The 26,391-nt window shown below is 44.7% G+C and overlaps 1 protein-coding gene across 1 annotated transcript in view; it reads left to right on the top strand.

Annotated features, from left to right (window-relative positions):
- The window catches only part of LOC136454387 (E3 ubiquitin-protein ligase SINA-like 11), a 55,175-nt gene extending 34,628 nt beyond the window's left edge, over positions 1-20,547 (top strand). Inside the window, exon 4 of the mRNA XM_066454832.1 lies at positions 19,813-20,547. Coding sequence (XP_066310929.1) covers positions 19,813-20,547 — 735 coding nt within the window. The remainder of the gene's footprint in view (positions 1-19,812) is intronic.
- Positions 20,548-26,391: the final 5,844 nt, after the last annotated feature.

Below are 26,391 nucleotides of genomic sequence, written 5' to 3'. Positions count from 1 at the left end.
CTTTGTTAGGCTCCCCAAGATAAACTTTACAACTTTAATAATACTTTTATTTTTTTCTAATTTTCTTTTCCTTCTTTTCTTTTATTTCAAAGTCATTTTTAATTTCATTTCAAAAGCATTTTAACTATTTTGACTTTTCAACCACTCAACCAATAAAATCAGATACAATGGCATGTATGCTCAAACATGTTGCTACCTTATGATGTATTTTAATTTAATGAAAAATTTTATTTCCTATATTTCATGTGCACAAAAATTTCAACCTAAACAATTTAACTCTATTTCAAAAGAGGCAAATTTTAGAGTGTTACACCGAGACCCAGCTGATTGCATGGCTAGCCATCCGAGGCCTGATTTGGAATGCGCAAAGGCCCCTACCTGGCGCGCCAACTGTCGGTGTTTCAAACAAACACCAACTAGTAAATTTATATTTGTTGCGCGTTAGGCTCGGATGGTGTACTAAAGGGCACAAGGTTTATACTGCTTCGGGCAGAACATCCCTATGTCCAGTTTGCTGCTGCTCACGTTATTAGTACTGAAAAAGGTTTCGTAGTAGGGGGTACAAATAGTTAAGAGAGAGACAGGTCCCAAGTCTCTGATGGAAAGGTTAAAAGGATGCCAAGAGCTCGGTTGCTGCTTGGTTGTATCTTGTCTGTGGAATTGATCCATCTCTTTAGTGGGTGCCCTGCCCTCCCTTTTATAGACCAAGGGGGAGTAGGGGTTATAGATGGGAGAAAGAGGAAAAACCCAAATGTAGACAAGGTCCTTCGAGGGTGCCGGGTCTTCCTTTTCCCTTGAGCCTGCCTTGCTGACATGGCAGACCATGCTAGGGATAGCATGTTTCGCAGATCCTGATAGGTCCAGGCTCTGGCTTCATTTCAGTGAGTGGTCATGTCCCATCCTCCCCCAGCGGACGGTGCGATGTGTCAGGGCACCGAGCCATGACTCTATGGGGAGTAGATAGGGGAAATGACTATACACATGTTACTGTAGATGATGTGAGTTCTTCCTTGGATTGCAGTAGTTGTCGTATGGTTGTGTCAGGATCCACGCCCGAGGGCTGATGGCGGTGCCTATAATACTGTAGGACAAAAGTCACCGCGTACAACACTATTCAGGCTCTGCCATGTTTGGGAGGGCTTAAAGCACCCATCCCATCATATCCTGATGGTACCTTCTTGTAGGTGCGCAGGGCATGGTCCTCGGTACTATGGTTTGACCTGAGTGTCCTGTCATTCCTCCTACTCGTCATCATGAAGGAGCAGGGTGCAGTCATTGGGTGAGGCGGAGCCTGCCCTTAGCCATCGGGCGTGGTGGAGCCTGCCCTCAGCCATCAGGCATGGTAGGGAGTCATGATTTACCCTTTTGCCCGATGTGATCAGCCTCTTGACCCACTACCAAGGAAGGTTGGTAGGGTTCACTATGAAGCCTTTCAAAGGTTCGTCTAACAAGTTAGGGTCGCTAGGCATATGTGGCCCTTCTCTAGGAGTGGCACGCGTGGGCATCGCAGCACGGTACACACATCCCAGCAGTAAAGGAAACATACCCTCGTGCACCATAAAGGTAACCACTAACAAGCTAGAAAAGGTCCTCATACTGAGCTAAAGCCAGAGCCATATAGCCCTCACAGCTGTACTATAAGTCTCGGATGATCGCTTATAGATAAGTCCTTTGGGAGAGGAATCTGAAGCATTTAGAAAGTAGCTAAACACTCCAGCCCCCTATTTCCATGTTTCTAAAAAGTTATGTTTTAATGTTTATTGCATATACCATTAGTCAAGTTATAAGATCATGGTTTTGATTAAGCACTAGCAAAAACTACCCAATGCAATGTCCCAAAGGTATCAAGGTACAAGATATCAAATATCTAGGATATCCTTATTGACAACAAGGTAGACACATGCAATATGAATTTAGTGATTAAATGTGAATAGGTAACAAGGATGGTCCCATGCTATACTTGCCTTACACACCAATCCTTCGGTAAGCTTTAATCTTCAACGTTCTTCTTCTTCTTCTTGGATCACCACGTATATCTCACTGACTCGACGTAATCGTAGAACACCACACAAACATCCATACACATATATGCATAGCATATAATTGCATCACCAATCATAGAAAAATAAGTAAAAGAGATTGAAACACAATTCTACGCATCGCTACGAACACACAATCGCGAGAGGCATGCTAATCAGAACTACGGTTGAAAAGTTACAACTACCGAGAGATTTGCTTAATACGTGGAAAAGAAAACTACAGGCTTCATTTATGTTTACTATATGAATTCATATACAAAAGATATTTTATAGACAATGTAGATTGAATTAAGTCAATTTTAGATTTGAATTATAAAACAAAAGTAAAACAAATTATATTTTATTTATAAAATCTAGTTGCATAATCATTAATCAAGATATGATTTAAACCATATTATTGTAGAAAAAACTATATAGTAAACACTATTGCTAACGCATAGATCTCGTTGTTATGAATCTAATGCATCTTGGACAGACTATTTTGGAGTTAAAATGAATAATTTATTATTTAAACAAGCTTTCCTATAGTTAGATAATAAATTAAATCTACCCATGAATTTGAAATATTAGAAACATGCCTAAAAGTTGTATAAACATGTAGAAAACGTAAATACGATCCTAACGCAATTTGAACGGGTCAAATCGGACTTAAAACGCAAAAGTTACGCATGAAATAAGGTGCAATGACATTTCTGTAAATAACTCGAACTCATTTTTGAATTAAAACATTTAAAATCTGAAATTACACGGCTGTTGGACTGTGGGTACTAATTCTGGAAAACTTAGGGGCTAAAATAGAAGAAAACAGAACCTAAAAGAAATCATTTTGAACTGATTTGGATTGTGGGTTAATTCACTAGAAACCGAGGGGCTTTTTCACAAAACATACGCAGCTGACCATGGGTTGACCCGTGGCTACTGACTGGGCACGCACGTGGCAGCACGCTGTTGGCGTGGTGCACCACGCAGCGTGGACCGAATCCGTGGGTCCACGGTGGACCGAACCATTACGTTCTAATCCTGGCCGTTCATGTGAATCCAACGGCGCAAGTGGGTGCGGGGCAGCGGGCCACCGGGGAAGAGGCTCACAATGGCGGCGCCATTGTCGCCGAAGGTCCGAGCTCGTTGGTGGTCACCGATACAGTGATTTCGGCCACCCCAGACTGAGCCGAGGGCACCTACACGTAGCATGGGGTCTCACGAACTCAATGGGGCACAAATATAGGGTGGGGGGAACGTGCTAGGATGATGGCCCCACAGCGGCGCCATGGTTGGCAGCTTAGGAACTCGCCGATACGGCACTCTAGAGCGTTATTCAATGAAAGGAGAGCACGGGTAGGTGGAGGAGCTCACCGCAAATCGATTTGAAAGGAGCGCGGCGTCTAGGGGAGGCTCCGAAGGGGCGGGTCATCGACGGCGGCGGTTGGAGAGAGAGAAAACACGCGGATGAAGGGAAAATTCGATCCACTCGTGACCAAAACCGAGAAATTATGGTACCTACAGGCGCGGATGACAATGACGGATCTCCGGGTGGCATCGGCGTCGTTGAATCGGCACCGGAGCAGCGGGGCTACGGCGGCATTGGCGAGCGAGCGGTGGTCGGAGAAAAGAGAGAAGAAGGGGGGTCGAGCTTGGGTTTTATAGGCGGGGATAGGCGCTGCGTAGATGGAAAGGGAGCGGGGCATGGGCGGATTGGGAGCTTGCCTTGTAGGAGCGCCGTCGCGGTGGCTTGCCGTACACGGGCCACCATCGGCGGGTAGAGGAAGGAAAGAGCGGGGAAGAAGAAAGGAAAGAAGGGAATGGTGGCTGACGGATGGGGCCTGCATCACAGCGAGAGGGAGGGAGAGACAGTGCGTGTGGGTGGCTGACGCGCGGGCCGGCCGAGCAGAGCAGGCTGAGCGGAGCAGTGGGTCGCGTGGCTGAGGCAGGCGTGCGCGGAAGAGGAGGGGCAGTTGGGCTAAATGGGCGCTGAAAAAGGAGAAGGGAGGGGGAGTGCAGCTGGGCCGCCGGGTAGGCCAAGCCAGGAAGGGGAAAAAGAAGAGGACCGGGCCAGCTCCTGAGGTTGGGCTGAAAATGGAAGAAGGAGAGTTTTTCAAATTCAAATTCTTTTCCAATTTCTAGTTTTCAAATCCAAGACCAATTCAAAACAAATTCAAGTATAGTTTCAAATATACTTCCCTATTCTTTGTTAGGCTCCCCAAGATAAACTTTACAACTTTAATAATACTTTTATTTTTTTCTAATTTTCTTTTCCTTCTTTTCTTTTATTTCAAAGTCATTTTTAATTTCATTTCAAAAGCATTTTAACTATTTTGACTTTTCAACCACTCAACCAATAAAATCAGATACAATGGCATGTATGCTCAAACATGTTGCTACCTTATGATGTATTTTAATTTAATGAAAAATTTTATTTCCTATATTTCATGTGCACAAAAATTTCAACCTAAACAATTTAACTCTATTTCAAAAGAGGCAAATTTTAGAGTGTTACACCGAGACCCAGCTGATTGCATGGCTAGCCATCCGAGGCCTGATTTGGAATGCGCAAAGGCCCCTACCTGGCGCGCCAACTGTCGGTGTTTCAAACAAACACCAACTAGTAAATTTATATTTGTTGCGCGTTAGGCTCGGATGGTGTACTAAAGGGCACAAGGTTTATACTGCTTCGGGCAGAACATCCCTATGTCCAGTTTGCTGCTGCTCACGTTATTAGTACTGAAAAAGGTTTCGTAGTAGGGGGTACAAATAGTTAAGAGAGAGACAGGTCCCAAGTCTCTGATGGAAAGGTTAAAAGGATGCCAAGAGCTCGGTTGCTGCTTGGTTGTATCTTGTCTGTGGAATTGATCCATCTCTTTAGTGGGTGCCCTGCCCTCCCTTTTATAGACCAAGGGGGAGTAGGGGTTATAGATGGGAGAAAGAGGAAAAACCCAAATGTAGACAAGGTCCTTCGAGGGTGCCGGGTCTTCCTTTTCCCTTGAGCCTGCCTTGCTGACATGGCAGACCATGCTAGGGATAGCATGTTTCGCAGATCCTGATAGGTCCAGGCTCTGGCTTCATTTCAGTGAGTGGTCATGTCCCATCCTCCCCCAGCGGACGGTGCGATGTGTCAGGGCACCGAGCCATGACTCTATGGGGAGTAGATAGGGGAAATGACTATACACATGTTACTGTAGATGATGTGAGTTCTTCCTTGGATTGCAGTAGTTGTCGTATGGTTGTGTCAGGATCCACGCCCGAGGGCTGATGGCGGTGCCTATAATACTGTAGGACAAAAGTCACCGCGTACAACACTATTCAGGCTCTGCCATGTTTGGGAGGGCTTAAAGCACCCATCCCATCATATCCTGATGGTACCTTCTTGTAGGTGCGCAGGGCATGGTCCTCGGTACTATGGTTTGACCTGAGTGTCCTGTCATTCCTCCTACTCGTCATCATGAAGGAGCAGGGTGCAGTCATTGGGTGAGGCGGAGCCTGCCCTTAGCCATCGGGCGTGGTGGAGCCTGCCCTCAGCCATCAGGCATGGTAGGGTCAGCCCTTAGACATTGGGCGAGGCGGAGCCTGTCCTCAGCCGGTGGGTGAGGCGGAGCCCGCCCTCGGACGTCGGGCAGGGCAAAGCCAGCCCTCAGATGTCGGGCGAGGTGGAGCCAGCCCTTAGCCATTAGGTGAGGCGGAGCCAGCCCTCAGCCATCAGGCAAGGCGGAGTCTAGCCCTCAGGGGTTGGGCGAGGCAGAACCAATCTTCCATCATTCGGGTCAGAAGCGTAGTAGCATTCTTGTCTGGCCAAAAGCATCAACGTTCGATGGTTATTAATTCCACCTCATTGGGTACCCCAGTATTAGGTCCCCGACACATTGGCTTAGCATAGATTAATCATTGTTGACATCCTTTTGCCATTGACCAATATTTGTGTAAATAATAATATTCATCCTGAATGATAACTGATTCTTCTTACACAACCCCATGAGCTTTAACTGAATTATTCTTATGAATATGCTGGAATCGACTATTTAGTCGATCTCCTTTCTTATCGACTCTCAGAACCGCACATTCGGGACTGTCTGGCAACACCAGCATGTTCCACCCTAAATTACTAATAAACTTTCTCTCCTTGTTAATTATAAGGTCAAATTAACTGGCACATCTCGGGAGGAGAGCGCAAGATCAACCATCCCTGCGCTGAAGCTAGGCGGATCTCTAGCTCCATCGAGCGGACCCTTCCGGCTTGCTCATGTGCCCTCGGCATGGGACAAAATTTCATGTCAACAAGATTCATTTGTTTTAGAAATAGAGATTCACCGAGATAGAAGAAAGGGGATTTTAGGATTATCGCAAAAGACATACTTAGAAAAGGTTCTAAAGAAATATAGTATGCATGCGTGTAAGCATTCACTTGCTCCTATAGTCAAGGGCGATAGTTTTGGGAAATTTCAATGTCCTAGAAACCAATATGAGATCGACGAATGAAAACGGTTCCATATGCTTCAGTTGTAGGAAGCTTACAGTATGCTCAAGTATGTACACACCCTGACTTAGTTTTTGTTACCGAGATACTAGGCAGATATCAGAGTAATCTAGGAATAGAACACTAGGAGAATGGTAAAGAAAGCTTTGCGTTATTTGTAAAACACAAGGTCTGATGCTAACGTACAGAAGATCTGATTCCCAACATATAGAAGGGTACTCAGATTCAGATTTTGCGGGAGATGTAGTTGATAGAAAATCCACATCAGGTTATGTATTTACTCTCGTAGGGAGAGCTATATCATGGAAAAGCTCTAAGCAAACCATCACTACATCGTCCACGATGTATGTTGAGCTTGTAGCATGTTATGAGGCCACAAGACAGGTGAACTGGATAAAGAAATTTATGCCTAGGTTGAAAGTGGTCGATGACATTCATAAGCCACTCAAGTTGTACTACGACAATGAGCTAGTAGTATGTTATGCTCACAACAATAAGTCAAGTGGTGCTGCCAAACACATTAACATAAAGTTTTATGTTGTGAAAGATAAAGTCTGGGATCATTCTATTAGTCTCGAGCATATAAGTACAAAGAAAATACTTGCGGATCCGCTTATAAAAGGCTTACCACCCAATGTGTTCAAAGAACACTTAGCCGGCATGAGTTTATGGTAAAACCTATGATTCCTAAATAATAAGGGCCCAGTTGAGAATCTATTTCAAAACAGAGAGGTGCATTGTAGCTGTTAATCCAATGTTACTAACTGTTATTATGAGGCACGCTCTATGCACTAATCTGTGATGGAATAGGAAAAAGAGATAAGTATTTTAAGTTTAAGACAAAAGGTGAGATCAAGGGGGAGAATGCTATGTTGATCTCTCCACCAATATTGTCCTAATGACCAACTTGTGCCTTGATCCCGCGCCCTCATCGAGGGGGCAACCCTACATGGTTGGTGGGGCCCCGTCGCACTACACTATATAAAGAAGTGGGGGTCAGTAGCTCGCAGTACGAGGTTCACTGGTTGCCATAGTACTATATCGATAGAACCCTAATCCGATCTTAGGGACCGCAGCAGTGGCAAGAAGCGCCACCACCGTTCTTCACCGCCTCGCCGTCGCCTAGACACTGTCGTCACTGGACTACGTTGCCCCACTCCATCGACCCCAACTCGACAACGCCTTCTTCACCGACACCATGGCAAGCTCCTGTGCCAAGCCCACTGATGATCGGTAACACATCCCCTCCCTCATCCTCTCTCCTCTCTCTAGTTCATGTTCTAGGATGGATCTATGTGTTCTATCTCAAATAGAAAGGTTTACCCGCTAGATCGACCATCCCTACGCTAAAGCTAGGTGGATCTCCAGCTCCATCGAGCGGACCCTTCTAGCTTGCTCGTGTGCCCATGGCACGGGATGAAATCTCATGCCGACACATGTTCCTGGCATGCTTGGTGGGACCCCACAATTGTCATGGCGGTTCACAGCAACAATGACATCCTTCTGGTATATTATGAAGATCTACCTGATGGAGATAAAGATGTCATCGGCAAAGCTATAGAAGAATTTCAGAACAAATGTTTGTTGTTCCTACACCAAAACACGTGACAACACAATTGTTCAGAAATTTCCACTACCAAGAGTTCTATTACATGGGTAGACAGATACAGTTGAAGCTGAAGATAGGCGTTTCTTTACAAAAAAAAATGTAGACAAAGCTGTTCGTGATGCCATGTGAAGCATAATGAAGCTTTCTTGGACACATTCCACAACGCCATGAAAGAGGCGATTCATGGATTTCTAGTTGGTCAAGTTGGGCTAGCTTATTACAACATTCCACATCCATTGACCCAAGGGACTAATCAAGTTGGTACTAGCCATCAAGAAGCAAGCACTAGCTAGTAATGATGATGTCCAGGCAGTTCAGGGTTCATCTAAATAAGCTCAAGGAACTACTACGAATCAGATACAGAATAATCCTAGATCGTTAGTACAGCATGTGCAACAGCCAGTGGGGCAAGGTTAGAACTAGGTGATTAATTTTGGCACATCAGGCCACATACCGTTGTTAGCTCAAAAAATAGTACCATCAATCCAAAGGATCCATAGGGATATGGATCCTCATGTCTACAATCAGAGACTTCAAGCAGCAAACCAGCAAAGGACCCAACAGATAGAGATTCCACGGGGGTATCATTATGGCACAGATTATAACACCATTCACATGATTCTGAATCTAGGGTATCAAGGTACATGGGATTTCAACCCATAGATGGGTCAGCATGTGTAGAGAAATCCAAATTCACATGCTGACGAGTTGTTGCTAAAGGTAACCAAGATGATGAAGAATCAATTCGGTCTGAAGCCAAAAGGGCTGACCTTTTCATATAAATGTCCATATCTAGAATGGTATGATTTGGCCGCTCTTCCTGCAAATTACAGGCTTCCTAGAGTTTGCTAAGTTCACTAGCCAAGACAGTACAAGCACGATAGAATATGTCAGTCGGTATCTTACACAATTGGGTGAGGCATCAGTTGAGGAGGCCTATCGAGTTTGTTTCTTCTCCTTGTCCCTATCAGGGCTAGCCTTCACTTGGTTTTCATCACTGCCAGGTCAACTCCATTGCCAATTGGGCTGATCTAGAAAAGAAATTTCATATATATTTTTACACTAGGACTGGAGAAAAGAAGATTACCGATCTGACAACTATAAGGCAGAAGACTAATGAATCAGGCACTGAGTTTCTTCAGAGATTCTAAGAGACTAGGAACCTTGTGCTTCTCATTAAACTTGGCTGATGATCAGCTAGCTGCTTTAGCCATTCAAGGAATGCTACCAATGTGAAAACAAAAGCTGCTAGGACAAGAATTTGACAACTTGGGTCAATTGGCTCAATGAGTGGCAACGCTCAATAGCCAATTCCAGAGCATGCGTAGGGACACTTGATTCTAGAAGAGTACCACAGTGGCCGAAGCTTATAATCCATACTCAACCTGATGATAGCTATGAAGATGAAGAAGAAGAGGTTGCTGCGATTGAATGGAAATTGGGGCAAAAAGACAGTAATGGTGTCAAATCCTTAGGGAAGAGGAGTCAAAAAGAGCTAACTTTGATGTCACCAAATCAGACAAGCTCTTCGATTTCTTGCTTGAGAAGGGACAAATCAAGTTGCCCTGATAATCATGTTATGTTGTCCCCTGATCAGTTGAAGAATAAGAAGTTCTGCAAGTTCCATAATGCTACTTCTCATTCCACTAATGAATGTAGAATTTTCCGACAGCATGTACAGAGGGCTATTCAGCAAGGAAGGCTCAAATTTGATACGCCTCAAAAAATGAAAGTTGATGATAATCCTTTCCTAGGAGATCAAAACATGGTTGATGCTAGGCTGCTCAAAGGAAAGACTAAGGTTTTAACATCAACCAAATCAAGAGAAGCTAGGAACTAGTTGATCCCAAGATGTAAATATCGGCTGACGAGTACAGAGAAATTAGAAGACTGTCACGACAAGCAAAAGAGCTGATATGAGCAGGGGGAAATATCAAAAAATGGGGCGACAAAGCCACTGAGTTACATCTCGAATCCTGTTGAATAAATGGCAGTGGCAGAAGGAAAAGTATTATCAGCATTGGTTGGAAAAGCAAGAATACCAGCGTGAATAGGAAAAAGAGAGGTATGAAAGAAAACAAACTGAAGTGCATTGGAATTGTCCTTTCTTCTGACATTGCTGGAACGAAGGTTTGAAGTTGCCTACCAGGAGTAACTGTCCAGAGTGCAGTGATCAGTATTAGGAGTTTAGGTAATCTCAAACCAACCGCCGATCTATCCATGCTCAAGATGCGTATTATCATAATAACATGGATTGGCGCTTAAAAAATGGAAGTGTTCATAATCGGCTGGGAAAAAGAGTTGTTGATCAAGACTGGGTTGATTATGAAGAAGAGGGCAATGAGAGAGAATATGTCTGGCAGGAAGGCCAATGGTGTCCAGGAGGTTTGACAAGAAGCTAGAAGAGAAGGGTGCAACGCCTAAGGAATAAAGAGTTAGAGTAGGCTCAGGCATCCTGGTAAACCTCAGGTATGGCGTGCTAAACAAATAGCCAATAGAAAGCAACCATCGGCTAATATTCAAATGGCTTTTCTATTGCCATCAAAGTTCAGAGCTCCAGTAGATCAAGAAGTTTATTCGGATTTCGATGAATCAGAGTATGAGGAGATAGTTGCTAAGTTGACGGTTATATAGCAAGCAATATTTGATAAACCCGTCAAGCATTGGCACTTAAAGGCTTTATATGTAAAAGGTTTGGTTGATGGGAAGCCAATGAACAAGATGTTGATGGACGGATGTGCTTCTGTCAATCTCATGCCTTACACCACTTTTCATAAACTTGGCAGGGGACCAAGATATCTAATGGAGACTGACATAATGCTTAAGGATTTTGGAGGTAATGCATCTAAGACCTAGGGGCAATAAACATCGAACTAATAATCAGGAGTAAGACTCAGCTCACCATATTCTTCGTCATTGATGGAAAAGGGTCATACAGTTTGCTCCTTGGTTGTGATTGGATTCATGCAAACTGTTGTGTACCATCGACCATGCATCAATGTTTGATTTAATGTCATGGAGATGATATCGAACTGGTTCACGTGGATGAGTCTACGAGCATCGCAACAGCCGATCCAGTCTTTTAGGAACTAGAAGACTTCGAATGCTTTTTTGGCAAGTCATGGGAAGGAGGCTTCATTAAAATCAGCAATGAAAGCCAACAGCCGATGCAAGCAATCGGCTCTGAGAGTCTGTTTTAGTAAATAGTCACGGCTTCACGTCGGCCATTGAATTAAGGAAAAAAATAAGCATTGGTCCTGGAGATGGGTTTAGGCCGACGTATGTGAATGCTAAGTCAAATTATAAGTGCAATTCAGAGTTGATAGATTTCTTAAAGGAGTTCTGTTTCGCTTAATGGGATGCTTGACCTGGGTTGATCAATTGTTTAACCTTTGGTATGAAAAGTTCTACGGCAAAATATTTAAAGGAATGTTATCCTAGCATTTGATCAACACTTGATAGCCGATTCGGTTAGTCATCGGCTCTAATAGCCGGTACCAGAAAGGTATCGCCTCTACTTCAAAAAATGAAAATCTTCAAAGACACAAAAGCCGATACAATACGTATCGCCTCCAGAGCAAGAAATAAAAACAAAAAACAGTCATACACAAGGGCATTGCACTGAGACACATTCATGAAAAAATAGGAGTCTTTGCTCATCGGTTTACCCTAAGTACAAACTAATCAAAGATCTTGTTCACTATATGCCTGAGCGGATGTAATGTCCACAACGGCCTCCGCTGCAACGACGAATTCTTTGAGCAGGTCCTCATGTTCCTTAGGGCCATCGCCCATCGGGAAGCCAGTCTCCATGGTGTGGAGGTCATACCTGGCCTAGGACTTGCGCCACGGTTAGTGCCACCGACGTGCCATGACTGAACGTCATGGATGGTGATCTCTTGAATGTGGGTCAGGGTGTCTTGGAGGCAAGCATTGATGAGGGAACCCCGAGCATTGACTGCATCCGTGGCTGTGTTCGCCACCAGTGGGAGACACTCCGACTACACCGTCAGGGCTGGCGATCACAGAAAACTATCAAGATAAAGATGGTGGAAATCAGAATAGAAGCATTCATGGGACCCATCTTACCTACCACCATGGCATTCAGACTTAGCCAGCCACGCTCGAACGGCACTGGCCTCCTCCTCAGCCACATTGAGGGCTGCTTGGAAGACCCCTAGACGGATCTCAAGCTAGCCATTTTTTCGAATCGCCTCAGAATAGCAGTCCTTGGCCGCCCTCCATTCTCGGAAGAAGCGCCGGGCGTCGTCGCCATTATACGAGTTGGAAGAATTCGACTGATGAAGTCAGCGTGAAAGATGCAGTGTCAGAGGGCTTGCCGGTCCTAGGGAGGGGGCGAAGGCTATCATTCACGATGAACCTATAGGTGAGTCAGAATAGATCATCATCGTAAACAGAGGATGTCAATCTTACCTCATGCGTCAGAGGTGCTGGTTCATTAGCATGTTCTCCTCTAGGACCTCCTCCGCCGCACGCTTGCCATGGTTCTCCTTGCTGACCATGAAGTTGATCGAATCTACAAGAAGAGAGAAAGTCCGCTATAGAGTTCTGCGAGGGCGGAGAAAAAGCAAAGAAATAGGAATAGTTGCAAGTGCGGATGAGTTCAAGGCTAAACCCCTCGGCCTAGTATTTGAAGCCACAGAACGAAAGGGTAGATGCCTTGGGGCATGCAAAAGGCAACCACAATTAATAGGAGGCAAAGCGTCACCTCGCTAATACCGAAGAGAATACGACGCCGGATGACTAAGGATAGAAGATCGAAGGGCTCTCTTAATAAAGACCGTGTTTTTAGACCTAAATAGGATTAAGATCGGGAGTCTGGAATTGGCTATTTTGAAAATCGGCTCTTTAGCCAGAACAAAGGAAAACACAGTGAGAGAATGGAAAGTGTATTTGAGCCAGGATGCACTTTTGACAATCAATGGTAGCTTTCATGTCTCCTAGCTCCATCTCAAGTTCTGCACGCCTAGCTTCCAGTCAAGACAATTCTAGGTCAACACTAAGGAAGGAGTTCTTCAAGTGATCAATCGACTGTGATAGTTCTTTAGCTTCTTGCCTATTCGAGTCCCCCTTGGCCAAAAGAGTTTCACGATCAAATAGATTCCTCTGAGCCTAGTTTCACCTTCAGGACATGATCTTCAAAAATGGAAAAGAGGACACAAGACTCTGGAGAGCGCTGGGGATGGATTACCCTTGATGGCCAAGAGCAAAAAAGCTGATATGGTCACCTTATGAACTTATGTATAGCCATAATGCAGTCCTTCCTAGGGAAGTTGAAACAGGATCGAGGCGTGTTATGTTGCAGAATGATTTGTCAGCCAAAGTCTATAAGAATCTTATGATAGATGACTTAGAGAATTTGAGTTGCCTTCGGCTTGTGTCCTCTTGAAAATATTGAAGCCAACAAACTAAGGGTTGCAAAATATTGCAATAAAAGAGTCAAGAATAAGCAATTTTCTGAAAGAGATTTGGTCTGGAAAGTAAAATTGCCGATCGGGTTAAAGGACAGCAAGATCGGCAAATGGTCACATAATTAGGAAGGACCTTATCGGATCAAACGTTGTGCGCCTGGTAATGCTTATATTTTGGAAACACTAAGAGGAGAAGAAGAATTCGGTAGAGCAATCAAATGGGAAATATTTAAGGAAATATTACCCTAGCGTTTGGATTAATAATTGACAACCAATTTGCTCGGTCGTCAGGCTCTAATAGCCAATACCACAAGGCTATCGCCTCTAGTGCGAAAATAAACCCGAAGGGGTAAAAGCTGGTACGACATGTATCGCCTATAGGAGCAAAGTAAACATGGACAAAGTGATGTATATAGTATGAAGTACGAAACAAAAGAAAAACACTCAAGACGGACAAATTGTTTGCTAATATCACCTATTACAAACTACAGGCCAAAAAACACTTTGGCTACTATCTCATCGGCCTGGGAAATAAAGGCTACAGAGTTAGCAGCGCTGAAGAAATCCTCGACCATGCGCTCATAATCCCCAGGGTGCATCATGGCTGGAAAACCATGGGGAAGGAACCAAAGTTCATGGCCAGAATGGGCTTGCGCAGATGCCAACGCCATGGCGGCACCATGGCGAACGCCATGCAAAGCGACCTCCCTGACACGGTTTGGGATGTCATGTAGGCAAACCACCGGGACGGCGCCCCTGGCATTGATGAATCTCGCCATGTACTCCGCAGCCAATCGGAGGCTTTCCAGTTGGACAAACAAATCTAAAAAGATTCAAAGGGGAGATGATCAGAATATTGAAGACAAAATTGAGATGAAGCAAAGGTTATGATAGATATCTCACCCATGATTCTGGCCTCGGTCTTGGCCAACCTATCCTCCACCGAATCAGCCTCGGGAGGCAATCGGCATCGAACCATGGCCAGAGCCAATTCTGCGAGGGAGAGACATTCGGCGAGACCCTAGCCATGCCGATCAATGGAGGCAAGCAGATCATCATTGTCAATCTAGCTCCTCTGATAGCAAGGGAGCTGGTGATGAGCTATTAATGAAGAGAACCCTATAGGCCGAACAGAGTCGGCCCTATGCCCTGAGGCAGTGGGGGCATCACGAGTTGCACCCTCCTAATAATGAAGGCGCTGACAGCGATGATGCAGATCCGTTGAGGGCCTCCTCAGCCGACCTCTTGCTGTTCTCCATGATCTCAAACCTATAGAAAAGCAGGAACTATACTAAGGACGCAGAAGGTTTGAGATGAAACGAGCTGTATTTTGATCTCCAACCGTGGCCCGTATATATAGCCCGGGAAGGCGAGGAGATAGATTTCGTCGGGGGTGTGAAATTGAAATTAGATACAGAAATGGATCGACGCTCCAGAAATTTAGGGGACAGATAACGAAGAGATAACAGATTCAAACTTATTGCTTCCCCAAATTACAAAATATCATGGGATGGATACGAAGAATTTACATTGACCAGAGATCAACCCACTAAGGCTTCTTTGGATTGAAGGGAGTCTAGGTCCCCACAAGGCCGAAGGTCATCGTGAGTCACATCGGCCCATTGATAGAATTATGCCAGGAGAAGGGGAAAGGTCGCTCGCCTAACAGATGCCCAGCCGATTTCTCGGTGACTGGGAAATTATGAGAAAGGAGCCCTGTGGCTTTCCCGGTGGGTGTTTGGTGGAACAAACAAGGGGAAGGTGTCCACACATTTTAGCCCTTGCAAACACTAGAATAGATCTGTGAGCATGGAGAGAAGACTTAGGTGATATCACAAGAATTCTTTTAGCCGTAGTAGCTGATCCTCTTGCTCAACAAGGCGCTAGAATGAGCGACACAATCACCCTATGCACAAGAATTCTTCTAACCAGTTTAAGATCTTCATAGCGAAAGGATAGACCATGGAGGATCCGTGCGGAGTCAGAAGCACTCGAGGGTGCAGATGGAAGAGAAACATAGCTAAATTGTTGAGTTGCTCTCGCCAAGATCGGATAGACATTTTATAGCTGACCTGGAAAGATGAATCCAAGTACCCATGAAGCAATGATACTCTCATAAAAGTTTTGAAGCATGGGCTCATGAGCAAACATAGATGGCAACAAACAGTAGACCCCAGATCAAGATTCTCTACCTGTTACTACTGGACCAATCGAGGATACAGACGTGATAATTTTGGAATAAAATTACTTTTATCCCAAAATTAGGGGGGGCATGTGTTTACACCAAAATTTGGAAAGAAGAATGTGGGAATTTGAAGGATTCCAAATTGTGTCCATCAAGGAATCGATTCGCATGAGGATCGATATCAGCTGATTCAGATACGACTCTAGAATCGGATCTCTTTGGATGACTGTCAGCAGATAACGATGATGAGCTATGGTTGGCACCAGGAAATTGCGTATCGGACTCTACAAAAAGGGAAAGATTAGGGTCCAAGTTATTTTAAATTAGGAAAGTTTTATTCTATGACAAAGATTGTAACGAGTCATGCTCGAGTAGGATTCATGTGTAGGCTCCGGGTATAAATATCGAACCCCGGCTATTATAAAAGACACAATCAATCCAATACAAGTTACTTACTTTTTTCAGCTCCGGCCACCCCTTAGGAGTAGGAGTAGAGTAGATCTCAACGAGTTCTTCAGCGAGTATGGCTACATCGATCCGGTCGACCTTCACTGCTTGTCTGTAAGTACCGTCATGGCTTATACTTCTGTTCGTACGGCTGCATCGATCTGATCGACCTCCACTACAACTCTGGTATAAGTTAGTTATCGATTCTTGTCTAGTTCAAGTAAGGCTGCATCGATCCGATCGACCTCCACTACTCGAACTAGATTAAGGTCAAGCTATCGGCTCTATCTAAGGGGTGGCGTTTCTTTGGATAGATTCATTAAGTTACCGATATTGCTTATTGCTTCTATTATTTATTTAATTACAGGCAATATCACTTCGCTCGATTAGGATTGATCTAGATCAGCCTTATATCTTGTTTAACCCATCGTTTGTTGATCTAAACTGATCTAATCTGCACTTTAAATGATGAGTTATGTTTTATCGGCTGTTTTATATCAATCTTGATCGTGCATAGCGTGCGGTTAAGGTATGTCTGATCTTGAGTAGATCTATTGGCTAGCGAAAACCGTTTCATGGTCCGTTATCATAGGCCTATGTGATTCCGCCTCACACTCCACTATTAGCAATCGTGGAGTGGGGATCGTTATTTGATAGATCTGTTCTTGATAGGGTATGACCTTAACTATGCGCTATGCCTGAATCAGCTATTTTAGCCGATATCTAGTGCTTTCACGAATAGTTCACGTCATGAGACCGTTGAAGTAAAGATAGGTTGAAAGATGTGTTAGCCCCATGATCTTATTATTGTATTACAGCCTGCATGATTCTGCCTCATGCCCCACTGGTATTAGTAATAAGTTAGGGTTGTCGAATCTATTGTTGTTACTATGGTCTGCATGATTCTGCCTCATGCCCCACTGGTCATAGCGATAGATAAGATCTAATATATTTATTAGATTTATCTTTATTAAATAGTTGAATGATGATGAGCTGTTTCTTTTATATAAAAGGGGTTCGGTTACTTGCAGTGATTGGCTTAGCATAGATTAATCATTGTTGACATCCTTTTGCCATTGACCAATATTTGTCTAAATAATGATATTCATCCTGAACGATAACCGATTCTTCTTACACAACCTTATGAGCTTTAACTGATTTATTCTTATGAATATGTTGGAATCGACTATTTAGTCAATCTCCTTTCATATCGGCTCTCAGAGCCGTACATTCGGGACTATCTAGCAACACCGGCATGTTCCGCCCTAAATTACTGATAAACTTTCTCTCCTTGTCAATTGCAGGGTCAAATTGACTGGCACGTCTTAGGAGGAGTGTGTAGGATCGACCATCCCTGTGCTGAAGCTAGGCGGATCTCCAGCTCCATCGAGTGGACCCTTCCGGCTTGCTCATGTGCCCTCGGCACGGGACGAAATTTCGTGCCGACAAGCTTCATTTGTTTTAGGAATAGAGATTCACTGAGATAGAAGAAAGGGGGTTTTAGGATTATCGTAAAAGACATACTTAGAAAAGGTTCTAAAGAAATACAGTATGCATGCGTGTAAGCCTTCACCTGCTCCTATAGTCAAGGGCGATAGTTTTGGAAAATTTCAATGTCCCAGAAAACCAATATAAGATCGACGAATGAAAATGGTTCCATATGCTTCAGCTGTAGGAAGCTTACAGTATGCTCAAGTATGTACACGCTCTGACTTAGTTTTTGTTACAGGGATACTTGGCAGATATCAGAGTAATCCAGGAATAGAATACTAGAGAATAGTAAAGAAAGCTTTACGTTATTTGCAAGACACAAAAGGTCTCATGCTAACGTATAGAAGATCTGATTTTCTACATATAGAAGGGTATTCAGATTCAGATTTTGCGGGAAATGTAGATAATAGAAAATCCACATCAGGTTATGTATTTACTCTCGTAGGGAGAGCTATATCATGGAAAAGCTCTAAGCAAACCATCACTGCATCGTCCACGATGTATGCCGAGTTTGTAGCATGTTATGAGGCCACAAGACAGGTGAACTGGCTAAAGAAATTTATGTCCCGGGTTAAAAGTGATCGATGACATTCATAAGCCACTCAAGTTGTACTGCGACAATGAGCTAGTAGTATGTTATGCTCACAACAATAAGTCAAGTGGTGCTGCCAAACACATTAACATAAAGTTTTATGTTGTGAAAGACAAAGTCAAGGATCATTCTATTAGTCTCGAGCATATAAGTACAAAGAAAATACTTGTGGATCCGCTTATAAAAGGCTTACCACCCAATGTGTTCAGAGAACACTTAGCCGACATGAGTTTACGGAAAAACTATGATTCCTGGACAATAAGGGCCTAGTTGAGAATCTGTTTCAAAACAGAGAGGTGCATTGTAGCTGTTAATCCAATGTTACTAAATGTTATGACGAGGCACGCTCTATGCACTAATCTGTGATGGAATGGAAAAAAGAGATAAGTATTTTAAGTTTAAGACAAAAGGTGAGATCAAGGGGGAGAATATTATGTTGATCTCTCCACCAAGATTAGCCCAACGGCCAACTTGTGCCTTGATCCAACGCCCTGATCGGGGGCGCCCAACCCTACATGGTTGGTGGGCCCCCGTCGCACTGCGCTATTTAAAGAGGTGGGGGTCAGCGGCTCGCAGTACGAGGTTCACCGGTTGCCACAGTACTATACCGATAGAACCCTAATCCAATCTTAGGGACCGCAACAGTGGCAGGAAGCGCCACCACCGTTCTTCACCGCCTCGCTGTCGCCTAGACGCCAGTCGTCACTGGACTACGTCGCCCCACTCCATCGACCCCAACTCGACAACGCCTTCTTCACCAACGCCATGGCAAGCTCCTGTGCCAAGCCCACTGATGATCGGTAACACATCCCCTCCAATTAACTGATAAAGTCCGAGAACCGAGAACGGTGAATTTCGGTTAGCTGTTCGGTTCTCAGTTCTTAGGAACCGAATTAACTGATCAAATTTTGGTTCCTGGGCTCGGTTAACCGAAATAACCGAAGGAACCGAAATTCACAAACAAGCCTAATATACCTTACAACCTAGGCCTAATACCAACTTAATCCTAGATATAAAAGGTGGATGACACCTCCTCACAGCCTCACACCCTCACATTTTTTAAAATCTCGGCATTGTGCTTTTTTTAAAATCTTTTTTCCTATTTTTTCTATTCTTTTTTTTACTGCTTGTGTAAATCCTCGGTTAGTTTTGTTCGGTTCCAAGATTTACGAAGAACCGGTCGGTTCCTATTTGTAGAAACCGAATTTGTGTCATAAACCGAAGAACCGAACCGAAACCGATCGGTTAACCGAACGCCCTAGGCCGACTCGCCGTTGTCACTGGACTGCGTCGCCCCACTCCATCAACCCCAACTCGACAACGCCATCTTCACCGACGCCATGGCAAGCTCCTGCACCGAGCCCACTGATGATCGGTAACACATCCCCTCCCTCGTCCTCTCTCCTCTCTCTAGTTCATGTTCTAGGACGGATCTACGTGTTCTATCTCAAATAGAAAGGTTTACCCGCTAGATCCACTCTAGATGATCCTACAGTAATAACAGATATCATGCTGGATTGATTTGATTCTTGACCTTTGTTTTGGGTTGCAGTGCGAGGCCGGCCACGTCGTGTGCCGCGGCTGTCGCGGCAGCCACGTCCAGGCCTGCGCCGCCGCCGGCACCTACGTCCCCTGCGCCGAGCTGGACGGGATCGTGCGTGACGCCAAGGTGGCGTGCGCCTACGAGGCGTACAGCTGCACGAGCTGGGTCGTCTACTACGAGGCGCCGGACCACCACCGCTCCTGCCGGTTCGCGCCCTGCTTCTGCCCGGTCCCTGGCTGCGGGCACTTCACCTCGCCGGCGAGGCTGGCCGAGCACTTCTTCAGCCACCACGCCTGGCCCGTCACCGAGGTCGACTACGCGAAGCCGTGCAAGCTCGCCGTCCCGGGCCCGGAGGAGAAGCTGGTCCTGATGGGCAAGGCGGACGGGTCCGTGTTCCTGGTGTCCCCGTGCGCCTTCGGCGCGGCCACGGCCGTGTCGCTGGTGTGCGTGAGGGCGTGCGGCGACGCGGCCGCGGGGGCACCCCAGTACACCTGTAACCTCTGGGCGGAGGTCGCGGGCAACGCCCTGCTGCTCACGTCCGTGGTGGCAAGCAGCGACCTGGCCGGCGGCTTCCCGGCGACCGACAAGGTCATGTTCCTGCCGCTGCCGCCGCTGCTGTACGGCGAGTCCGGCGAGCCGCCTGCTCTCATGGCCCGCATCGACAAAGTTGGCGCGTCCACTATCAGGTCGAGGTCCCCGTCCGCCACTCCGCCGTCGAGCCTGCCCAGGAGGATGCTGCAGTAATGAGGATCGGAAACTAGGCACTAATTAGTTAGCTTGGTTAGCAGTAATACTCTACTCCAACTTCAATATTTGAGTCTTAGTAGTAGCTGGATGTGGTGGTTAGTGGCGAGGATCATCAGAGTGTCAAGAGCATGGATTAGAAGTTTAGTACTACTAGTTCTCAGCATTTTACTTGGTGTCTAATTGTAGTTTGGTAGTACTTCAATGCAAGTAACTTATTTATGCAACCTATAATTCCTCCCAAGATTTGTGCTCCTGTGAAATTGGTTCGTGCGTTCTATTCTTGACGGGCCTTCTGAGTTTGTACTTTGACATCAAGTGAACAGATTGCGATATCAGACAAAATTCAAAAGGGTAATGGCAATATCAGACAATTCATCTTGTAATCTTTGTGCAAATAGATTGGGATCATCTGTGCAAGGACAGGGGCGCTGGAGACAGGTTGTAAATTGTGGTCTTGCAGCAATTAGACTTTTGGTCTTGCAGCAATTAGACCGGAGTTTGGATAGTTGAATGTTGAATATCGTTGGTATAATTTAGAATACTAAAAGATTTTAATTTAAGGTATTTTCTGAAATCAAACTCGTCGTCTGTCAGGTTTCTAATTTCTTGCGCCTTTTCCAAGTTTAGCATAGTAATCTGGATGATAGTCTCCTGTAGCTTGATAGTACTGAAAAGTTTCCTTCTCAAGCTTTTATGGCTTTTGCGGTTCTTAGCAATTTTACAGAACCTGAAGGATAGTGTCCTGCAACCTGTTCGGTTGGCTGGTTCGTATCGTTGCTGGTTCGTGAAGAAGTACTGCTGGCTGGTTTGTGTGAGAGAAAAATAATGTTTCGGCTGAAAATTTACGATCGTTTACGATAAGTCACAGTCCAAACGAACAGGCTGCTAAGTGTTGACTTATTGTTGCCATGCTGATTGAACCGTTGAGAGGAAATCAGGTTGTTGGGTTCACCATGATTCGAAGCGAAAACCGTGGTAGAAATCGAAAGAAGTGTCTCCTTGGAGAAATAGCGCACAATGGTCAGAGCTGAGAGAAGCGAGAGCTTGTAGATTTGCTTTGGAAAACAGCTCAGGCCAAACAGTGGAAGCAAAGAAATGGTTTATCCTAGTCATAGTTAGTGAGCGTTGATCGTTACACCAGGTAAATTTATTTTCGATATTGGACGTCCGTCCCATCCGAACAGACCCGCACAGGTGAAATCATCTAGGCCTCTAGTTGGGTTTCGGTGATTAATGACAATACAAGATTACTATAACTAACGTGTGTTTTGCAGAGGCAATTGAGTTAGGTCATAGTAATGGTGATCTATTGGGCAATCGAGATGGTCATTCCCCTACGATGGAAATCGTTTCGGTTTTCAAAGGATGGACGACAAGGTTAAGGATGACTAGTTCTAAGTGTCGATTGGAGTTGGAGAGACACTTAGAGTAGTTTAGGACTTTGTTTTTTCTTTGGCCATACTATTAAGGGGGTATGGACGGGTAGCTTGACCTAGTTGAGTCTAGTGAGTTAGGTGTGGTGCACATTTGTTAAAACTAGCTCTAGGTAGCTCCTATGAATGCCTAAGATCCTTTGGAGCAAACTTTATTCACATATGATCGAGAGTTGGAAGTGAATGGAGGGTCAAATGCTGACCGGACGCTGGCTCCGGTGCGACCGGACGCTGGCCGCAGGGTCCGGTCAGTTCATTTGATCAGCAGACAGCGTTTGGTGCGACCGGACGCTGGATCGGTCAAGTGACCGAACGCTGAGAGGCAGCGTCCGGTAGACTCCAGTAAGGTTCCAGAGAAGGGAATCTGTGACCGGACGCGTCCGGTCAGTACTGACCGGACCCTGAGGGTTCAGCGTCCGGTCGAGTTCCAGTAAGCATCCAGTGAGGGTTTCATGCGACCGGACCCTGCCAGCGTTCGGTCAACTCATTTTCACTAGGTTCGCGGGTTGAACTGACCGGAGCGTCCGGTCAACATGACCGGAGCGTCCGGTCACCCCGCAAAAGCTCATAACGGTTCGTTTTTTAGGCTGCCTTATAAATAGGAGCTCCACTCATGTGTGGAGTCACTTTTGCTCATTTCAACAGCTGAGAAACACGTTTGTGAGTGCCAAGAAGAGCAAGGTTCTAGTGAGGTGATTGAGATTTGAGAATCCAAGAGAGTAGCCTCATTAGTGAATCAAGAGTAGCAAAGTGTGCATCTATCTTCTCATTAGGCTTCGTGTGGTCAAGTGAGAGTTCATGCTTGTTACTCTTGGTGATCACCATCACCTAGACGGCTTGGTGGTGGTTGAGAGCTTGGTGATCACCCGGTGGAGCTTGTGGGTGACCCAACTCAAGTTGTGAGCGGCTTTGGGTGATTCGCCGCGACGGAGTGTCGAAGAATCAACCCGTAGAGAGTACTTGATCCTTGCGCGGATCAAGGGGGAGCTACACCCTTGCGCGGGTGCTCCAACGAGGACTAGTGGGGAGTGGCGACTCTCCGATACCTCGGCAAAACATCGCCAGGTTCCTCTCTCTCTTTACTTTGAGCATTTACTTTGAGTATTTACGTTGAGCAATTCAATACTTGTCCTTACATTCTTAGAATTGCTATGCTAGAGTAAGTTTGGAACATAGGTTGCAAGTCCTTTGTGCGTTAGTTTGATAGAAACACTTTTCTAGGCACAAGGGGTTAATTGGGCTATCCGTAGGATTTGATTATTGCAAGAAAATTTAGAATTAGCCCAATTCACCCCCCCCCCTCTTAGACATCTTGATCCTTTCAATTGGTATCAGAGCCTCATGCTCACATTTTAAGCTTAATCGCTTAGAGCAAGATGTCTTACGGGGATAGGACCTCCTCCTATCTTTGAGGGAGATGACTTTCCATATTGGAAAATCCACATGGAGGCGTATTTAGAAGCTTTAGATGTTGGTATTCTTAGAGCAGCCTCTCAAGGCTTCCCAAAACCTCGGGATGCTACTAACCTACAATGCGATGAGGTTAACTATGAAAAATGGAATGCAAAGGCTCGAAACACCATCTTTAGAGGCCTTTGCAAAGATGTGTTTAACCATGTAAGGAACCACAAAGACGCCCATGCACTATGGTCGGACGTTTGTGCGCTCCATGAGGGAACCAAGAGTGAGCGTGAGGAACGCTATCATCTTGTGATTAAAAAGCTAAATTCTTTTGAGATGTTTCCCAAAGAAAGTGCTAATGAGATGTATTCTCGTTTAAATGTTCTTGTAGAGGAAGTCAATGGGCTTGGACTTACTCAAATGTCAGTCATCCGACGTTGTGAGAAAGATCTTGAGTGTCCTCCCCATTGACAAATATGGGCACATTGTGACCGTGCTACATCAAGGTGATCTTTCCGCCGCTACACCGACATAAATCTTGGGAAAGATCAATGCTCATGAGATGTACATGCACATCACGCCACAAGATGGCTCATCCTCTACAAAGAAGAAAGAGAAGGACTTATCATTCAAAGCTAGCCAAGACAAGGGCAAAGCAAGACTTGAGTATGAGAGCTCAAGTGATGAAGATGATGAAGAAAGTCTTGCTCTTATGGTGAAGAAGACCGCTAAGATGCTAAAGAAGCTAAACAAGAGTGGCATCAAGTTTGACGGCAAGAAGAAGAAGTTCTTCACTAGCTCAAGAAGAAAGCCAATCTCCGAGATGGATTGCTACAATTATGGCGAACTTGGCCATCTAGCTCATCAATGTACAAAGCCCAAGAAAGACAAGTTCAAGAACAAGAACAAGGGCAAGAAAGATGACTCAAGCAATGAAGATGAAGATGAGAAGAAAAAGAACAAGCCATACAAGAAGAGAGACGACAAAAAGAGGGAATTCTACAAGAAGAAGAAAGGTGGAAAGGCCTACATTGTCGGTGATTGGCTCACGGACATTGATTCATCAAGTGGATCATCCGATGATGATAGTGACAATGAGAAGGTGGCCGCCATTGCTATTGATCTTACATCTTCACCGCCACCATCGCCATCATCCTCTACACACCTATGTCTTATGGCCAAGGGTGAACGCAAGGTAACTAAGAGTGATGATAGTAGTGATGATGAGCATGCTAGTGATGATGATAGCGATAGCGATGATGATGATTCACCTACATATGATGATCTTGTCAAAATACTAAGGAAATACACTAAGATCATTAGAAAGAGTAGAGATACAAATGAAAAGCTTGATGCTAAAAATGATTCTCTCTTAGCTAAGTGTGATACATTGGAAAAGGCTAATAATGAGCTTAGAGAAACTAATGATGCTATATCATCCAAACTCAAGGAGCTCAAATCTTCTAAGAAAGAGCTTAAGGATAAACATGATAAACTTGAGTGGGTGCACAATGAGCTCATCACTAGTCACAACAAGCTAAAAGATGAATACACTACTCTTAAAATCAATCATGATACACTTGTTATTGCTCAAGAATTCTTACCAAATGAGCCACATGATGCTACTAACCATGTTATTAAGATTGATATAGCCACATCATGTGATGATTTGATTGATGAAAGCATTGAGCATGGATCTAGTAGCAAAGGCAAGCAAGTGGTTGAGTGCAATGACTATGATGAGTATATCAAGCTCAAGAGTGATAATGAGAAGCTCATGAAAGATCTTAAAGAGATGAAAAGCCACAACACCATTGTGCTAGAAACTCTTGATCATGACAAAGAGTTGATCCTTGAGAATGAGAAGCTCAAAGAAGAGAACAAGAAGCTCAAGGAAGAGAAGAACAATGAGGTTCTTAAGAAAGAAAACAAGAAGCTCAAGATGGAGAAAGAACATCTCAAGATTGGGTTGAGCAAGTTTGCTAGAGGCAAGCATCTCCAAAGTGAGCTACTCATGAACACCATCATGAAGATGGATAGAAGTGGCATTGGATATGTGGCAAGTATAGAGAAGAAGAAGGCTCAAGTTCAACAACAACAATCAAAGCCAAAGCCAAAGCCAAAGAGATGCTTTGAGTGTGGACAAGAAGGCCACTTTGCTCATGAGTGTCAAACTCCACCGCCACAACCCTTGCCCAAGCATGCTAGACCCTTTGCTTTCAATGCTCACTACATGCTTAAAAAAAGATTCTAGTGGAAAGATGAAAGTCATGTTCTTAGGACCCCCAACAAGAGTAGGCCTAAGAAGATTTGGGTGGCTAAGTCATTTGTTGAGAAGGTGAAGGGCCCTCAACAAGTTTGGATTCCTAAAGTTTGAATCTCATGTGTGTAGGTGAACTACAAGACCGGTGGAAGTTATTGGGTTATTGATAGTGGTTGCACTCAACATATGACCGGTGATCCTCGTATGTTCACCTCACTAGATGAAGAGGTAGATGGACAAGAGAAAATAATATTTGGAGATAATTCAAAGGGCAAGGTTAAAGGATTGGGCAAAGTGGCAATATCAAATGATCATTCCATCTCCAATGTGCTCTATGTTGCTTCATTGAGCTTCAACTTGCTATCCGTTGGGCAATTGTGTGATCTTGGCTTTCAATGCTTGTTCACTGAGAAAGAGGTTGTTGTATCCAAGGTAGATGACAATCAAGTGATATTCAATGGATTTAGATATAACAACTTATATCTAGTTGACTTCACCTCCGAAGATGCAAACTTGAAGACTTGCCTATTCACCAAAACAACACTTGGGTGGCTATGGCATAGAAGACTTGCTCATGTTGGGATGAGCTCACTCAAGAAGCTTATGAAGAATGATTTGGTGAGAGGATTGAAGGATGTGAAGTTTGAGAAGGACAAGCTTTGTAGTGCATGTCAAGCCGGCAAGCAAGTTGCAAACACTCATCCAACCAAAGCTTTCATGTCAACCACAAGAGTGCTAGAACTC

The sequence above is a fragment of the Miscanthus floridulus genome, chromosome 5, assembly GCF_019320115.1.
Source record: "Miscanthus floridulus cultivar M001 chromosome 5, ASM1932011v1, whole genome shotgun sequence".
Lineage (NCBI taxonomy): Eukaryota > Viridiplantae > Streptophyta > Magnoliopsida > Poales > Poaceae > Miscanthus > Miscanthus floridulus.
The sequence above is the reverse complement of the archived record's forward strand: the minus strand, read 5'-3'. Positions and strand labels throughout refer to the sequence as shown.